This window comes from Mustela erminea, chromosome 19 (assembly GCF_009829155.1).
Source record: "Mustela erminea isolate mMusErm1 chromosome 19, mMusErm1.Pri, whole genome shotgun sequence".
NCBI lineage: Eukaryota > Metazoa > Chordata > Mammalia > Carnivora > Mustelidae > Mustela > Mustela erminea.
In genome coordinates, this window is record NC_045632.1 from 7,295,607 (window position 1) to 7,315,211 (window position 19,605).

General features: G+C 40.6%; 1 protein-coding gene across 1 annotated transcript; it reads right to left on the reverse strand.

The window, feature by feature from the left end:
* Positions 1-954: 954 nt before the first annotated feature.
* Positions 955-16,093, reverse strand: ZNF677 (zinc finger protein 677). Its single transcript, XM_032324124.1, has 3 exons — positions 15,805-16,093; positions 9,960-10,086; positions 955-3,038 (listed from the first exon to the last, which is right to left on the reverse strand). Exons 1-3 carry the CDS (start codon positions 15,847-15,849, stop codon positions 1,051-1,053), a joined length of 2,160 nt encoding a protein of 719 aa, XP_032180015.1. The 5' UTR covers positions 15,850-16,093; the 3' UTR covers positions 955-1,050.
* Between the last annotated feature and the right edge of the window lie 3,512 nt (positions 16,094-19,605).

The following is a 19,605-nucleotide window of genomic DNA, read 5'->3' on the forward strand; positions in this document are numbered from 1 at the left end:
GTAACAGTTTTATACTATTCCCTGCCCCCACTAAGCCCTCAAACCTACATTGTACTGTATCTTAAAATTAGTGTCCTAGTTTTTCCAGGTTACATAGGTATGAGTAAACCCCACCTAATGACCTGGGTCCTTTGACCCTACCAATCCCTTGTGACCATTATGGTAGCCCATGAAATGCATGTAATTAAAGTATAACATCAGTGGATTCCAAACTGCAGGTCGTGTCACCAGTAATAATGCAGCCTCGAGAAACCTCAAGTAATTGAGTAAAAAAATGTATAGGGGCTTCTGGCTAGCTCAGTCCTTATAAGAAGACATGACTCTTGATCTTGGGGTCATGAGTTTAAATTCCACATTGGGTGTTGAGAATACTTAAAATATTTTTTAAAATTATAAGCTGAAGATAATTAGTAGCTGTTTCCACAGATACCCTTGTTCTGTTGATACCTATCATCTCATTAGGTTTTAAATAATTTAAATTTTCTGTGGAATTTAACATCTAAGATTGGTTAATCCTCAAAGTAGGCCTACTTCCCCTGTAGTATGAATTTTCTTATTTTAGTCCATTGAGAGAACTGGCTAAACAAATGATCACTTTCATTACATTTGTAATGTTTCTGTCCAGTATGAATTTTTTGGTATTTCCTGAGGTAAAGACCTTGACACATTTGTATGGTTTCCATCTCATATGAATTCTTTCATAACCATAACGTTATACTTTTTTTTTTTTAATCACTGGAAATTTGTCCCTCTTAATCCCATTCACTTATTTTATGTGCCCCCCCAAAGCTGTACATTTTTTATAAAGCTGATCACACTCATTATATTTGTAAGGTTTCTGTCTATAACAGTTATATTCCACAAGGTAGAAACTTTGGATAAGCCTTGCCATACATTTGTGTGCTTTCTTTTAGAGATTTATATTATGATGTCAAGTGAGGTGTAAGCCCCTGGTTAAAAGTTTTGCCACATACATTAGTTTCATATGGTTCCTCTCCATGATATGGAATCTCTGATGTTGAATAAGGCTTGAACACTTGCTTAATCATTTTATTTGTAAGGTTTCCTTCTATTGTGAGTTCTTTGATGATCCCCAAAGCTTGAGTTTTGAGTAAAACCACTGCCACACATACTAGATTTATAATGTTTCTTTTCACTATGTATTTTCTGATGCCTAGTAAGTTTTGCAAACTGGGTAAAAGCTTTGCCACACTCACTACATTTATAAGGTTTCTCTCCGGTATGGATTTTCTTATGCTGAGTAAGATGTGAACGCTCTGTGAAGGCTTTGCCACACTCATTACACTTATAAGGTTTCTCTCCAGTATGAGTTCTCTCATGACCCCAAAGATGAGAACGTTTAATAAAAGCCTTATCACATTTGTTACATTTATAAGGTTTTTCTCCTGTATGAATTCTCTGATGTTCCATAAGGCTTGAACTTTGGATAAAAGCCTTGTCACACACATCACATTTGTGTGGTTTCTCTCCAGTGTGTATTTTCTGATGCCTGGTAAGGTTTGCAAATTGGGTAAAAGCTTTGCCACACACATTACATTTGTAAGGTTTCTCTCCAGTATGGATTTTTCTATGTTGAGTAAGATTTGAACGCTCAGCAAAGGCTTTGCCACACTCAATACATGTGTAAGGTTTCTCTCCAGTATGAGTTCTCTCATGGCCCCATAGGTGTGACCGTCTGATAAAAGCCTTATCACATTTACTACATTTATAAGGTTTTTCTCCTGTATGAATTCTCTGATGTTCTAGAAGGCTAGAACTTTGGATAAAAGCTTTGCCACAAACATCACATTTGTGTGGTTTCTCTCCAGGATGTGTATTCTGATGTCTAATGAGGTGTGAGCACTGCTTAAAAGCTTTGCCACACTCCTTACATTTGTAAGGTTTCTCTCCAGTATGGATTTTCTTATGTTGAGTAAGGCTTGAACGTTCAGCAAAGGCTTTGCTGCATTCATTACATTTGTAAGGTTTCTCACCAGTATGAATTCTCTCATGACTCCAAAGGTGTGACCGTTGGATAAAAGCCTTACCACACTCATTACATTTGTAAGGTTTCTCTCCAGTATGCATTCTCTGATGATTTGCAAGGTTTGAATTTTGACTACAGACCTTGCCACATATGTCACATTTATATGGTTTCTCTCCTGTATGGATTCTCTGATGCCTAGTGAGGTTTGAACATTGGTTAAAGGCTTTGCCACACTCCTTACATTTGTAAGGTTTCTCTCCAGTATGGATTTTCTTATGTTGAGTAAGATGTGAGCGCTCTGTAAAGGCTTTGCCACATTCATTACATTTGTAAGGTCTCTGTCCTGAGTGAATTCTCTCATGACTCATGAGGTTTGAGCTTTTGCTAAAAGCCTTCCCACAGTCATTACATTTGTAAGATTTTCCCCTAGTGTATGCTCTTCTATATTGTGCAGGTAACAAAGGATATTTTAAAATCTTCCTATATTTATTCCAAATGTTTTTGATACTAGAAGGAGTTCTTTGAAGTGGTGGAACAGAGGAACCATTGTTGAAAGATTTCTCAACTTGATTACGTTCATACATTTTTTCCTCAGTCTGAAATCTCTGCAGTTCAGCCAGGTGTGTGTGTAAACATAACCCAGTTCTGTTTTCCAAACAGTCTGTGTACCAGTTTCCAGCAACACTTATGTTATTTTCCAGTTTTAACAAATGCCTTACAAATGGCTCACCATGCATGAGATATTGGTATGTATGATTTCCTACAGAAGTACTCTGCTTTGGAGGAAAAGTAATTGGGGATTTATTAAGCTGTTGATCTTTTCTATGAGAGAGATTTTTGTTATGTGTCAAAGGCACTTCTTTGTAATTTCTTGCATCGTATCTCCACTGACTCTCAAACTCATGCATATTTTCCCAGACTTCCTTGAGATCAAAATCCTTGATGCCTTGGCTTTCATTTCCCTCCAATATCACTAAGTGGTATGATTCTCCTTTATTAATGTCCTCTTTTGGTGGTAATTTCTTGATTGCAAATCCAGCAGAAAGGCTTCCTATCAAAGAGAGTTGGAGGGTAATTATTGTATGCTGAATTACATAATTACATTAAAAAGTACTTATCATGAATAAAGGAAGTTTCTCAAGCACAGTCTTCAAGCACTATCATAATATACAAATACTATTGTAATATATAATGGTTTTAAGTTTCTTTTTATAAATTTTTCCATATTAATATTTTCTGATCTTAAGATAAATTTTCTAAACATACTATTATATACTATACATATTTTTTGGCGATATACCTGGGTACTTGATACTTCATGATTAGGGAGCTGATCTATATACTGGCTATTCTGTAACTGTACATGAGATCATAACAGATTTCTGTCTTCCCTAATTCTTAATCTTTATAAAAGTGTGTTTATCTGAACCCGGTATTTCATAATTCAGTGATTCTCAATGTATCTTTCATTTCTCCTACTGTGTATTCCTTATGGAATGTAAATTCTTTCTTTTAGTTCTTGGGAAAGAATTCTTTAGAATTCCAGAGACTATTATTTTGTGTAACTGGTTACTTAACCTGCTAGATTTATCAGTTGTTTAACTGTAATACAGATTTCTTAAAGTATCTTTTTTCTTTCATCATATTCCCACACATTATTATTAAGCACCAGATCACGCTGCTGTAGTGAGCAGGCTGTGCTGTGTATGAATAGGGCTCTTTCCTTACGTAGGTAATGCCATGGGGAGGGGTGGGTCCTGTGGAAACTGAGGTGCTCTGGCCTCATAATTAATATACCAGGAGATACCGGTACAGTTGTTTAGATCAATGAAAAGTCTGAGCCAAGGCCAGGATTTGGGTTCAGAAAACCAAGAGTGAAGCACAAGGAGTACCAGAAGTGGGAGTAGTGCTTGTGCTTGCACATCTGTGGTAATATGTCCTTTAGAAGGACAGTGTGAACAGCAGTATTTAAACAGAGAAACCATTTTTGGCAGTGTCACTGTGGTCCATGACAGAGGTCTATGTGCACGGTTGTGGTTAGCAACGTAAGTAGTCAATTTAACAGGAAAATAGGACAGCAACGGGATGTGTGTCAACAAGGACCAGGTGGGTTAACTGAAATACGTAATTTCAGGAGCTTAAGAAATTTTCTGGGAAACACAAACATCAGAAGCAGTAGTAATAAGGAAACCATGGAATGTAAAAAAAACTTCATTTCCTTAAGTAAAATTAGATATTTAAATATTATTAATATACAAGGATGTACATGATGAATCTAAACAAGAATATTAGAATAAATAATTTGTAGCAAAAAAAAGTAATGAAAATAAAATTTAAAGTTATTTTCAGAGAACTACGTATATATAGTGAAAAAATAATGTATCTTATACAAAAAGCTAAGGTAAGTCAATTGAATGGTATTTCTGGGACTAAAGCAGTAACTTAAAAGTATGTTCACAAGATATAAAAAATTCTGTTTAAAGAATGTCATATATTTAACTAAGGAAAATGTATGTTAAAATAATGAGATACATGGGGCGCCTGAGTGGCTCAGTGGGTGAAAGCCTCTGCCTTTGGCTCAGGTCACGATTCCAAGGTCCTGGGATCGAGCCCTGCATCAGGCTCTCTGCTTGGCAGGGGCCTGGCTCTCTGCCTACTTATGATCTCTCTCTCTGTCAAATAAATAAAATCTTAAAAAACAAAAAACAAAAAAACTGAGATACCACTACACAGTTACGAATGGCCAAAATCCAGAACACTGTAACACCTAATATACCACTGAGGATGTGGAACAGGAACTCTAGGTCACTGCTGGAGGGAATGCAAAATGGTATCCCCTCTGGAAGACAGCCTGTAATTTCTCACAGAATTATATATACTCTTAAATAGGATCCAGCAGTCAAACTCCTTGGTATTTACACAGCTTAGTTGAAAATTTATGTCCACGTAAAAACCTGGGACACAAAATAGAAAAATCCTACAATCTGTATGGAACCACAAAAGATCCCAAACAGTGAATGCATCTTGAGAAAGAAGAACGAAGTTAGAGGCATCATGTTCCCTGATTTCACACTCCTTCATTACAAAGCTGTGGTAATGAAAACAATATGGTATTAGCATAAAAACAGACACAGAGATCAACAGAAGAACCCAGAAATAAACCCCACACGTGGTCAATTAATTTACGACAAAGGAGACGTGAATATACAACAGGGAAAGGACAGTCTCTTCAATAAACAGTATTGGGAAAACTGGACCGCCACATGCAAAAGAATGGAGCTGGGCCACTATCTGATACCATACACAAAAACTAACCCAAAAGAGATTAAAGACTTGAACCTAACACCTGAATCCATAAAACTCCTGGAAGAAAAGATAGAGGGTAATAAGCTTCTTGACACAAATCTGGGCAATAATTTTTTTTCACTCTTGATACAAAAATCAACAAAAGCAAAAATAAGTGGAACTTGCATCAAACCGGAAAATTTCTGCACAGGCAAGGAAACCATCAACAAAATGAAAAGATAACCTACTGAATGGGAGAAAATATTAGCAAGCCATGTATCTTATTAGGGGCTAATAACCCAAAATAACAGCAAAAAAAGCCCCCAAATAACCCAATTTTAAAAATGAGCAAAAGATCTGAATAGATATTTTCCAACAAATACATCCAGATGGCCAACAGGACCAAGAGAAGCAGCTCAAGATTAATCATCATCAGGGAAATGCAAATCAGAGCCACAGTGAGATACCACGTTAAGCTCCTCAGAATGGCAGGTATCAAAAAGACAAGAAATAACCAGTGTTGGTGAGGGGATGGAGAATTTGTGCACTGTTAGTGGGAGTCTAAATTGGTGTAACCAGTATGGAAAACAGTACAGTTGTTCCTAAAAAAATGAAAAATAGAATTACTGTATGATCCACCAATTCCTCTTATTTATCTGAAGAAAACAAAACACGAATTCAAAAAGATACATGCATTCCGATGTTCGCTGCAGCGCTGTTCACAATATCTGTGATATGGAAATAATCTAAGTGTCCACTGATGGGTGAATGGGTAAATACAGTGTTATCCAGTCTAAAAAAAAGAAGAGAATCTTGCCACTTGTGATAACATGGATGGACCTTGAGGACATTACGCTAAGTGGAGTAAGTCAGCCAAAAAGACCAATATCTTCTATGATCTGTCTTATATGTGGACTCTTAACCAACAACAACCCTTTGAGATACAGAGTATACTGACAGTGGCCAGAGGCAGGAGGGTGACAGGATAGTAGCAGAAATGGGTGAAGGGGATCAAAAGGTTTAGGAGAAAAAAAGAAAAAAGATGAGCGCCTGGCTGGCTCAGCTGGCAGAGCATGCGACTCTTTATCTTAGGATTGTTGAGTTAGAGCCCCACGGTGGGTGTAGCAAACACTTAAAAACAAAAATTAAAAATTGGAGTGCCTGGTGGCTCAGTGGGTTAAACCCTCTGCCTCCGGCTCAGGTCATGATCTCAGGGTCCTGGGATCGAGCCCCACATCAGGCTCTCTGCTCAGTGGGAAGCCTGCTTCCTCCTCTCTCTCTGCCTGCCTCTATGCCTACTTGTGATCTCCCTCTGTCAAATAAATAAATAAAATCTTAAAAAAAAAAAAAAAAAAAAGAAAAGACCTGCTGCTGGGGTGCCTGAGTGGTTCGGTATGTTGTGTCTGACTCTTGGTTTCAATTTAGGTCATGACCTTAGGGTCGTGAGATCAAGCCCCCTGTCAGGCCTGTGCCAGGTGTAGAGTCTGCTTAAGATTCTCTTCCCTTCCCTCCCTCCACCACCACTCTCACCAGTACACACATGCTCGTTCACTCTCTTTAAAAAAAAAAAACAAAAAAACAAAAACAAAGCAAAACAAACTGCTGCCGCACTTTTTTTTTTTTGAGTTTTTAAACGAAAAACAAATAGATAATCAATATGGTGCTTTCCATATACCAGGAATGCAGTAAACATTTAAGCAATGATACAGGTTTTTCCTACAGAAAGGCTAACTAGAAATCTCAGTAAGCTATGCTGTATTTAAACTACATCTAATTTTAGATTTTCACTTTTTGGAATTATCCACATCGTGACTTCCACCTAATGAATGCAAAGGGGCCAGGGACCCTAAAAAGCCAGGATGGCCTGGGAAAGAGAGAGATTTTAGCTGTACTTTATTAGACAGACAATACTAGGAAAAGGATCAACTAAGACACCATAATCTTCTCAGAGGGTTAATGGGAGGTGGCTTCCTTGTAGAATGAAGTGACTCTGTGTCCTCTAGACCAACATTGTCAGTAGTGAAACATTTCTGTCTCGATCAGAATAGGTAATATAATCCTATATGTTGAAATTTACTTTTGTAAACAGGAAGAGAATGATGAAACAGGAAAAATGTGACCAGTAAAGAGCAGCAGTGGCGGGGGGTGGGGGCAAGGGGAGCACTGTGGGTGAAGCGACCCACATGCATATTGTGTGAACACCGCTCTCAGAGGCTACAGTGGAAATGACCTAAGTTGAAACAAAAGCGCTCCCAAATGTGCCTAAGTGCCTTTTATCCTGGCAAGTTAAGATTTGAGAAATTTTCAGCATATAACCTCAAGTCCTCCCAGTTATGAAAATCCATTTTCAGATTGTTATTGTAAACACTAGTTTACAAACAAAACCTCAATAAAGATTATCCTCTCCTTTAGCCTTTAAAACTCAGCCTTCAACAAAGTCAAAAGAGAACCCCCAGAATGGGAGAAAATATTTGCCAATCATATATCTGATAAGGTACTTGCATCTAGAATATATAAAGAACTCTTTAGACTCAACAACAAAAAGACAATCCAATTTTAAAATGGACAAAGAATCTAAACAGACATTTCAAAAACCATAGAAAGACGGCCAATAAGCACACAAAAAGATGTCTAACACCATTAGTCATTAGGGAAATGCAAATCAAAACCAGAGTAAGATACAACTCCACATCCCTAGGATGGCTATAATCAAGGAAACAGATTACAAGTGTTGGTAAGGATGTAGAGTACCTGGAATGTTCATACATCCCTGGTGGGAATGTAAAATGGGGCAGCTGCTTTGGAAAATAGTCTGGTGGCTCTCCAAAAGATTAAAGAAAACTACTGTATGGCCCAGCAGTTCCACTCTTAGCTATATGCTGAAGAGAAATGAGAACTGTATGTCTCCATAAAAACTTGTGCAAAACTGTTTACAGCAGCATTACTTGTAACAGCCATAAGGCAGAAATGATGCAAATGGCCAGCAAACGCATGGATGGATAAACAAGATGTGGGATTCATGCATGGAATATTACGTGGCGACAAAAAGGAATGAAGTTCTACAAAAACCAAAAAGGGCTATAAAAGCCAAACAACACACCAAAAACCCCTACATATGAATGTTCATAGCAGCTTTATCTGTAATCGCCCAAACCTGAAAGCCACCAAGGTGCCTCTCAGTAGACGAATGGAGAAATAACCTGTGGCCCATTCAGACAACGGAAATACTATTCAGCACTAAAAAGAAAGGAGCTGTCAAGCCAGGAAAAGACATGGAGGAAACGTAAATGCATGACAATCTGAAAAGGCTATATATCCCGTTTGATTCCAACTTTATGACATTCTGGGAAAGGCAAAACTATGAAGACAGTAAAGAGATCCATGTTTGCAGGGGCCAAGAGGGAGGGTGAGATGACTCTCTTATTGCTGGCTCAAAGGAGATGATCGTATTATGTCTGATCTACACTGTCACCACCCTCGGGAAGCACTGTTAAACTGCACAAAAGCTAGGACAAACTAGAGGCCCAGATCACTCAGGATCTCCTGATACCTTCCATCTCGGTGTCCTGGGACATGCTGACATTCTACCTGGTGGCTTCAAGAAGCACTTCTTTATAAACATGAATGAGAACAAAATGAGAACTAAGAAATAGGTGAGGGGCCTGAACAGGCAGAGAGGGCTTGACACAGCGCCATGAAGTCTCATGGAGCCCCAGATACAAAGGAAAGGCAGCCATTCTGTTTGCTGAGATGTTCTCCCAAGGATATAAAAATGTTAATGGAAATTGAGTAGGCCTTAGGGTCAGCACTACGGAGTCCTCAGCTCTGATCTGTATGGATTGAGAACCAAGAGAAATCAAGGGCAAAGACTCCTCAGGGACAGCCATCTTGGTCCCTCTCAAACAATGGCACCAGTATGGTCAGAGGGGCCAGGGCAGAGTGTTACAGGTCATGACAATGGGAGTGCAGAGGATTTCCTTTGAAAGTTTATAAGAAACTTTTATTTTCCCATAGATTTTCCCCAGACAGTATTTAACGGAGCAGCTTACTCCACCCATCTGAGCTCTTACATGTGTTCCCATCCTAATACATTCCCACATGTCTGCATTTCCCGTTTGCTCTTCACTTTCCACAGTCTACGGCTCTTCCCCTTGATCCAAAATGGATATATTCAGCTCAAGAGACTTCAAATTATAAAGAAAAAGAACCTGAGATGCTTTGCACTTCCAGAACATATTCCTGGCTCTTCATTCAGTGGAGAACAGAGGGTATTCATTAGACGTGGGTGTAGAAAGTATTTAAAAAACTAGTCAACGGACTGCCTCCTCCTGAATGCTTCGGGGTTATTTTACATGTGCAGTTACCTAGCTCTCTTCCAAGAACTACTGAGTCAAAAGCACGAGGGTAAGACCACAGAATCAGGTATTTTTAAAAAATTCACCATAAGGTTTTCTGACAACTGATGTTCTGCAATTGCCAAATGAAGCACCAACGCGAAACTTCTGAAGAGAAGGGACAAGAGAGTCCACTTGACATTACGAAGCCTTTCCATTCTCTATCAAAAGCGCTTCCGTCACTCCCTTAAGAACAGGGATTGAAACTCATACAGTCAAGTCAGGGCCTCTCAAAAAAAAATGCAAAGACATACAAAATGAACTATCAAATTCTGGAGGGAAACTTTCCTCACCCAGGGAGACTAGGTTCCGGTAGTTCTCCACCATCACGTCCCTGTACAAGGCCCTCTGGGCAGGGTCCAGGCACTCCCACTCCTCCTGAGAGAATTCAATGGCCACATCCCTGAAGGTCAGGTGTCCCTGAAATGAAAACACATCTCACCAAGCGGACAGGCAGAGTGTTCTGATTCTGACACAAAGTAAAAGCAGCAGAGATGTGTAAAGGTGACATGACTGGGGTGAGTATTCCGACCTATCTGTGTAAGATGATTCTAAGCAAGTTATAGTTCTCTGATTTTCTTAAATGAAACAACATAAAATTAGCCGTTTTAAAGTACCATTTGGTGGCATTTAGTATATTCATAGTGTTGAACAAACATCACCTCAGTCGAGATAAAAAATATTTTTATTTTTCCCAACGGAAACCCTTTACCCATTAAGCAGGTGCTTCCTATTGGCCCTTTCTTCTCCAGTTGCTGGCAACCATTAATGCTTTGTCTCTATGGATTTACCTAGTTTGGGATTTTCGTATTTGTAAATGGAATGGTATAAAGTGTGACTTTTCTGCATCTGGCTCCTTTCACTTGGAATAATGTTCAGGTTCGTGCATGATGTTGTACATACCAGTACATCGCTTTTTTATAGCTGAATACTATTCCATCATAGGACTAGACTGTATTCACTGTCTACTGATGGGCCTTTGATCATCACCTTTGGCTAATGTTAATAATGTTGCTGTGAACTTTCAAGTACAAGTAGGTGTCTGGATACCTGTTTTCGGTTCTTTTGGTTATATACCTAGGAACAGAATTCCTGGGTCGCATGGTTTAATTTTTCAAGAATCTGCCATGCTGTTTCCAACAGCAACTTCTACATTTTAACAGAATGTGTCATGATTCTAATTTCTCCACATTTTTACCAACATTTTGTGTTACTGTACTCATCCTAGTGGGTGTGAAATGGTATCTCATTGCGGTTTTGACTGGATTTCACTAATGACTGATTTCACTGAACCTCTCTTCAGTGGCCTGTTTCAGCTGTTTATCTGCTATGGAGAAGTGTCTGTTAAAGTCCTCTGACCATTTCTTAAATTGGATTCTTTTTATTTGGGTTGTTGAGTTGTAGAAGTTCTTCGTATATCCTAGGTTCTAGACCCTTATGAGATACATGATTTGCAAATTATTTCCTCTCATCTGGTAGGTTATGTTTCACATATGTGATAATGTCCTTTAATGCACAAACATTAATTTTGATGATGACCAATTTATCTTTCTCTCTTTTGTTTTTGGTATCATGTATTAGATCCACTGCCAACACCAAGGTCATGAAGCTTTACCTCTGTTTTCATCCAGAAGTTTTAAAGTTTTAGCTCTTACAGAGTCTTTGATTAATTCTAAATTATTTATATGGTATAAGGTAGTTTCACTTTATTCTTTCTCACATGGATATCCAGCTGTGCCAGCACCACTTAATATTCTTTTCCCACTGAGTGTTTTTGGCACCCCTGTAAAAAAGGAAATGACTACAGATGTATGGGTTTATTTGCGGATGCTCAGTTCTGTCACTTTGATCCGTATTTCTAGCCTCTGCTGGAGTTACACTTTTGATTACTCAAGATTTGTAGTATGGGGGCGCCTGGGTGGCTCAGTAGGTTAAGCCTCTGCCTTTAGCTCAGGTCATGATCTCAGGGTCCTGGGATCGAGCCCCACATCGTGCTCTCTGTTTAGCAGGGAGTCTGCTCCTCCCCACCCAACCCCGGCCGCCCGCCTGCCTCTCTGCCCACTTGTGATCTCGCTCTCTATCAAATAAATAAAAACTTAAAAAAAAAAAAAAAAAAAGAAGACTTGTTAAAAAAAAAAGATTTGTAGTATGGTTTGATGTTGGGAATTCTAGGTCTTCCAACTTTGTTCTTTCTCATGTTAATTTTGGTTATTTGGGGTCCTTACCAAATCGACTGAGTTTTAGAATCAGGTTTCAGATTTGTGCTTTTAAAAAAGGCTGTTGAGATTTTGCTGGGTATTGCATTACTCTTTATCTAACTTTGGGGAGCACTGCCATTTTAATGTCTTCCAATCCACAAACACAGGCTAGCTTGACATTTATTTAGGTTTTAAATCTTTTTTTTTTTTTTAAGATTTTTATTTATTTGACAGACAGATCACAAGTAGGCAGAGAGGCAGGCAGAGAGAGAGAGAGAGGAGGAGGAGGCAGGCTCCCTGCCCAGCAGAGAGCCCGATGTGAGGCTCGATCCCAGGACCCTGGGATCATGACCTGAGCCGAAGGCAGAGGCTTTAACCACTGAGCCACCCAGGTGCCCCTAGGTTTTAATTTTTAACTGCATCTTTGTAGTTTTTGTTGTGTTTAAATCTTCCATTTCCTTGGTTAAACTTATTCCCATTCGTTTTGATGCTCTTGTAAATAGTACTGTTTACTTACTTTCAATTTGCTGATTGCAAGTATACACAAATACAACTGAATTGTGAGTGTTGATATTGTGTTCTGTAACTTCAATGAATTTATTATCTCTTCCTTTGAGGATTCTTTATTTCTAAATGTAAGATCATGTATTCTGTGAATAGACGTAGGTTGAATTCTTTTCCAATTCTGACACATTTTTCCCCTCTCTTTTCTCTGGGTAGAACTTCAGTACAATGTTAAAATGTGGTGACAAAATGGGGCACCCTTATTTGTTCTTGGTATTAGGGTGTAAGTTTTCAGCCTTTCACCAACGAGTATAATGTTAGCTGTGGAATTTTAGTATTTAGTAATACCTTTTTTTCAGAATGAGCAAGTTCCCTTCTATTCCTAATTTTTTAGTGCATTGTTTTTGTTGGAGTGTTCTGTAGACGTCTTCTAAGTCTAGTTGGTCAATCCTTTATTTCCTTACTGATATTATGTTTGATTGTTCTAGCCATTATTACAAGAGGAGTATTGAGGTCTCCAACTATTTTGCTCAATTTTTGCTTCAAAAAAGCAAAGGCTTTGTTGTTATGTACATATCGTTCACAGTTATTTTATCTTCTTTATGGACTGACCCTTCTTCAAAATGTAATGTTCTTCAACTTCTCTGGTAACAATTAAACAACTTTGTCTATTTGATCTATTTGTATTGCTACCCCCTAGCTTTCATCACTATTTGCATGGAGTATCTTTTCTATCCTTTCACTTTCCATCTATTTGTGTATCTAAAGTGAGCCTTTTGTAGATATAGAGTGAAATTATTATTTTTTCAAAAGATTTTATTTATTTGACAGAGAGAGATCACAAGTAGGCAGAGAGGCAGGCAGAGAGAGGGGAAGGGAAGCAGACTCCCCACTGAGCAGAGAGCCCAACGTGGGGCTTGATCCCGACTCTGGGATCATGAGCTGAGCTGAAGGCAGAGGCTTTATCCCACTGAGTGCAGGTGCCCCTAGAGTGAAATTATTTTTTAAAAATTAACTCCTTTGTCTTTTATTGAAGAGTTTAATCAATTTACATTGTGTCTGTGCATACATACCTTTTTTTTTTTTTAAAGACTTTGTTTATTTGACAAAGACAAGAGAGAGACAGTGAGAGAAGGAACACAAGCAGGGGGAGTAGGAGGAGGAGGAGCAGGCCTCCCACCAAGAAGGGAGCCCGATGCAGGGCTCGATCCCAGGACCCCGAGATGACCTGAGCCAAAAGCAGATGCCTAACGACTGAGCCACCCAAGCACCCCATGTGCACACCATTTTGATTGCTTTTGTTATTTTTCTGCATAGTTTTAAGTTATCTTCTGAATGGTTACCCTGGGGATTGCAGTTACATATAGAATATTTGAATTTCGTTGATATTAACTTAGCTTTAATAGCATATGACAACTGCTCCTATACAGTCTCCCTTTATGTTCTTTTTTAAAATTTATTTTTATTTTTTGAAGATTTTATTTATTTGACAGGAAGAGACACAGTGAGAGAGGAAACACAAGCAGGGGGAGTAGGAGAGGGAGAAGCAGGCTTCCCACAGAGTGGGGAGCCTGATGTGGGGCCTGATCTCAGGATCCTGGCAGACGCTTAACTGAGCCACTCAGGCGCCCAAGTTCAGCGATTCTTTATTCTTCTTGTCAGTCTGGTATTGAACCCTCTAGTGAATTTTCAGTTTTGGTGATTGTACTTTTTAGCTCCAGAATTTGTATTCTATCCCTTTACCATAATTTCTGTCCTTTTATTAATATTTTCTATTTGTTGAAACATTGTTGTCCTACTTCTTAGTTCTCTTCCATGGCTTCCTTTAGCTCAGTTAGTTTAAGACAGTTGACTTAAAATCCTTACTTAGTAAGTGGAATGTCTGGCCTCTTCAGGAACACCATCATTACCAGGTTAACCTGATAATCATACTTAAGACATACAATCAGGAGATACCCTTAGATTACCTGTAGTCAAGTCAGCCTGCTCAGAAGCAGGCATTCATTGTAACAGTAAGATATCATAAAGGATTGATGTATCTTCATTTAGAGGATGGTCTGATGAGGCTCTAAAAAAGCAGTTATCTATTTACTAACATGAAAACAACTCCAGACATAGGGTATGTAAATATTTAAATTTGCAAAATAAAATATTATAATTAAACATTTACTGAAGAATATTTTCTCAAATCATTGTAGTATATAAATTATAGTATATGAATGCATTTTTATAAGGTTTTTATAATAGTTACTAAAGAGAATACTGGGCGCCTGGGTGGCTCAATGGGTTAAAGCCTCTGCCTTCAGCTCAGGTCATGATCCCAGGGTCCTGGGATCAAGCCTCACATCAGGCTCTCTGTTCAGCAGGGAGCCTGCTTCCTCCTGTCTCTCTGCCTGCCTCTCTGCCTACTTGTGATCTCTGTCAAATAAATAAATAAAATCTTAAAAATAAATAAATAAATAAAGAGAATACTGGTTCCTAATGAAGACAATCAGTGATGATGGATGGTATGATGGGAAGGAGATAGTTTACTTCTTAGTTTCTAAACTCCATTACTGGGGCACCTGGGTGGCTCAGTGGGTTAAAGCCCCTGCCTTCGGCTCAGGTCATGAACCCAAGGTCCTGGGATTGAGCCCCGCATCGGGCTCTCTGCTCAGCAGGGAGCCTGCTTCCCTTCCTCTCTCTCTGCCTGCCTCTCTGCCTACTTGTGATCTCCGTCTGTCAAATAAATAAATAAGTAAAAATCTTAAAAAAAAACAGACAAACAAAAAAACAACATTTAACAATAATTAGTAAAGAAAGGGGGCACCTGGGTGGCTCAGTGGGTTAAAACCTCTGCCTTCAGCTCGGGTCATGATCTCAGGGTCCTGGGATCAAGCCCCGCATCAGGCTCTCTGCTCAGCGAGGAGCCTGCTTCCTCTTCTCTCTCTGCCTGACTCTGCCTACTTGTGATCTCTGTCTTTCAAATAAATAAATAAAAATCTTAAAAAAAAATTAGTAAAATAAAAATTTAGCCCCAGACTCTCTAATGACAGAAGGTTCTGCTCTTATGTCTTCACTAAACCGTAAATATTTTTTCCTAAAAGATCTGCTGTGTGAGAGTTGCAAAGACCTTGAGTGTTCCATAAAGACCTTATGGTCTTTATGAGATGGGTGTGCAATGAATAATTTAAAGAACATTCACTGTTAGACAAATGGGTTGATTCTACATTTTAAAATTAATTATGTTAATTTAAAAGACACTCTCTCTGTTCCTTATTTCCTACTTTGAACTTCCCATTCTCTTTCAAAGTATTAGTATTTTGGAGTCAGAAATACACTGATTTTCTTGTTTAACGTCCGATGACATTTATAAAATTAGAAAAAGCAAATATCCCCCATCAGTCTCCTTTTCCAGAGTTTCTCAGGTATTTGTGCACATTAATACATCACTTACATATGTAATCTCTTTAGTCTTGATTTCTATGAGCTGAAAGGGCATCCAGAAGGGGTCTCTGAGGAATCTTTAATGTCCAACCTCACTGACACCACAAAGCCTACTCTCTTTCTCCAGTCCATGCCTGCACAGAAAATCCTTCCCAGGCTGACCACCTAAAAGGAGCCTCTTCCCAAGTTCCATATCACGGGGTCACAGTGAGATGGAATCTTCATGGAGATAAGAGAAAACTGGGACAAAGTGAGAGTAAACATTTTAGGCAGGAGAAAAAACAACTAAAAATGTATGACTTTTACCTGGGAAAGAGACATTCCTACTTTTTTCTCTCTTCTGGGCTTCTTTTTCAGATAAGGTTATTCTGTGTGACAAAAAGTATGTTGTTTAATGCACAGAAACAAAATAACCCCTTCCTCTGCTGTAATATACATACTGGGAGAACCTTCATGTGGAGGAAGGACAGTCCTTTGCTGCTCACTGCAACAGGAGGGAGGCAGAGATGATAACTCCCATACGGAGGGCAACAAGTGCCTTATTTCACGTATGTCTTCAGAAAGTCCTCCCCTTCTGCTGAAACCCACACATTCTACTGCAACTGCACTGTCCTTTGTCCCCTTGGCACTTGGCCAAAGGAACTGCCTCATTCAAGTTCTTGGCTCCTCCCTAGGCAGCTGCATCCAATGAGTGGTTGATGCAGGATACAGAAGCCTGTGCATTCCATCAAGCTGCACCAACTCCCAATCTTAAAGACCACCCCAGCTCCAGAGCTCCTCCCTGGTAGCGATACTAAGAGTTTAGATTTTTGTCCTGATAGTGATGGAAGCTATAAGAGGGTTTAATATCAAGAGATGACACAATCAAATTTAAGATAGTTATGAAACAGAAAGGGGTAGGAGCTGAGAGGCGCATGCCTCTGTCTCTGGACTATGCTCCTGCCTCTTTCTTAGTGGTGTTCATTATTTCTGGAGAACTAGGTCACATTTTAAACTTTAACTATAACTGGGCACGCTCTCTCAGAAACCTCCAGGGACCCCCACACACACACCCAGTTCTGAAAATCATTTCAGGGATCTTATTAGCTCAGATTCAGAATTCCTGGTCTATCATCTCCATTTCACAGACGGGTGCACTGAGTCTCAGAGGGGGAACACTTTTACCACGTTGCCCTTAAGAGGTCTGAACCACGGAGCAGTTAGCAGACCTGGGTGTAAGTAAATTCTGAAATGGTAGCCCGGACAGGTTTAAGTAGAAAGGACTTGTCCTAATTGCAGATGACCTTTCATGTTCCTGAACCAGGTCAGATTCTCTTTAATGGGTTTAATCAAACCCAAGTTAATTTACTTCCACTTTTCCAGAAAAAAATATAATAAAAGTATTTGAAATTAAAAATAGTTACTAGTTCTGAAAAACATGAAGAAGGGTCACCTGTGGAGATGAGCTCTGAGCAAACCTCTGCATCATAAACAGATGGGCTCTGCTGGAATAAAGTTCCACATCCGTCCAGCCCATACTCCCAACATCGGCACAGAAAAGACAAAGGGAACTTGAGGGGCACATCCATTTAGTCGGAAACTTCTGCTCAGAGTTCAGTAATTTCATGAAATCACTTACAGGAAGGGAACTGCTGAATATGAAACTAACTAGCTAAATTAGATGTTGAGTTTTAAAAGATTCTCAACATCCTTAAGGGATACATAATGAAACAGCTTAAGGTATTTACCAGACTTCAAACAACATTACACTACACAGTAAAGTAGAAAATCATGTAACTCAAAATCTGAACAAAAAATTAAGGAAAATAACTTAGAAACTAAAAAGATAAGCAGTGGATTCTGAGATTAAAGTTAAAACAAATGTGAAGATACATCAAATTTAGAAAAGAATGACATGAGCCACAGGAAAAGGGGGAAAGAGAAACTTTCTGTCAATAATGGCCATTTTGAAAAGCACCACGTGCTTACAGAAAGTCTTCCCCCATTTCCTGGAAGGGAAGAGGATGGCCTGGAACTGCCTGAGCTAGGCCTCTGCACTCTAGATTAACGGGGGCTGCAAATGGAATCCTCTTATAGGCAATTAGAAAGTGCAGATGCCTTCAACACCCGATTTCACAACTCTCATTCTCTTCTGCCTAACTGAAACAATTCAACAAATTTTCACTCCAGAGCCACAAATCCGTACTTCACAACTCAATATCCCACATCCAGTCATTTCAACACTCACCTGGGTCTGGGTCCCGTGCTTTGTCCGAGACCACTATGTGCTGTGTTCTCTGTGTATGTCTCTGTCCTCGTTTCTCTTCTCTCTTTTTGTCCATCTGCATTTCCCTCTCTGTTTGCGCATCCTTCGGCTTCCCTCCCTCGCTATTCCAACACTTCGACCCCGCTCTGACGCAACCTGTTTCAATCCCTGCCGCTCTTTCTCCCCAAACTTTCTGGTGGCCCCTAACTCCGCAGATTCCTGCCTCCTCCCCGCCATCTTCGGTTGCCTCTCCGCCCTCCCTGGAGCGGAGCGTAAGGGCCTGCATCCACTTCCCGAGGGACCACAGTACCGGCGCGGGTGGGGGTTGGGGCAGAGCGGGGAGTCCGGGGAAGGTTCTGAGAAGGAAAGCGACCGGCAGGGCCATCGGTGTCTAACAAGATCCGAAGGAGGCAAGGCTGGGGCCCGTACCCGCCTCAGAGCGATAACGGAACCGAGGGCACACTACCGGGTCCCGCACCGAGCGACAGGGCTCGGAACGTCTTACGGCGACGCCGCGACAGGCGATAGGGACGAGCTCCCAGCGAGAGGGACGAAGGGGGTTCAGGGATTTTAACCTTACCAGGCGACCCCCGAAACTGGGTGTGGAGGCGGGGCCTGAGGAGCGCACCGGCGGCATGAACCCGAAAAACCGACACTCACCGAGCGCGCCCGTGGCTCCGCGAGATCCGCTTCCGGGTCTGCGGGAAAGCGCGCGTGCGCGTGCGCCGCGGCGCGGGGGCGGGGCCTGAGCGCGCGGAGTCCCGCGGTTTTCGCGTCTGTCTGTCTGTCCCTCCCTCCCGGCGTTTTCCGGTCCTGCTCTGGGATTCCTCCGAATTCCGCCAGTGTGTTTAGCCGCCCGGCTGGGTGCAACGTTAGAGCGGGGTGGGCGACTTTGGCCGGAAGCAGCGGTGTCCGACAGGTTGAGTGCGGTGCGCGTGCAGACTCTGGCGAGTGGTGGAGACGCGCCTCCTGCGAGGGCGACCGAGCAGCGCGGGGACCCGGGGCTCCTCGTGGGGCGACCGAGCCGACAGTAACAACTCCTAACTTGATTGAGGAAAAGCCGAGTGCTCAGTGTGGGTGGTGGGAGCTGGAATGAGAAGTGCAGGACTGCTCTGTGGGAACGTGCCGCTTTGTACTGACTTCCCGCGGGGCTCTTTCTCACGGGGCTGTCACTCGTGCTCCGTGGTCGCTGGGCTGCGCTTCCGGGGCTTCGCGCCAGACCTTGGGCTGCGGGAGCGGAGGCCTTTAAAAGAACCAAAATTCCTGCCTGTATGCATGTAAATTAATTTCTCTCTCTTTAAATTTGATATTGGAATTCACACCCCTTAAAATAAATTATAAATTCCAACGCGTTTGAGAGCTGCCGGATGGCCTCCTGTATTTTGCTTACAGCATTAGTTACCAAGTATCGTTGCAATTTCAGTTTTCTAGAATCTCTATTCAGTGATTTTGGAAGAGTATTTTTAGCTCGAAGAGTAGGTATTTTAACCGATTTTTTTTTTTTTTTTCTGTTTCTAAATGCTTTCTCTCAAGTGCAGGTAAGGAGTACTGGCGAAATACTGGTTT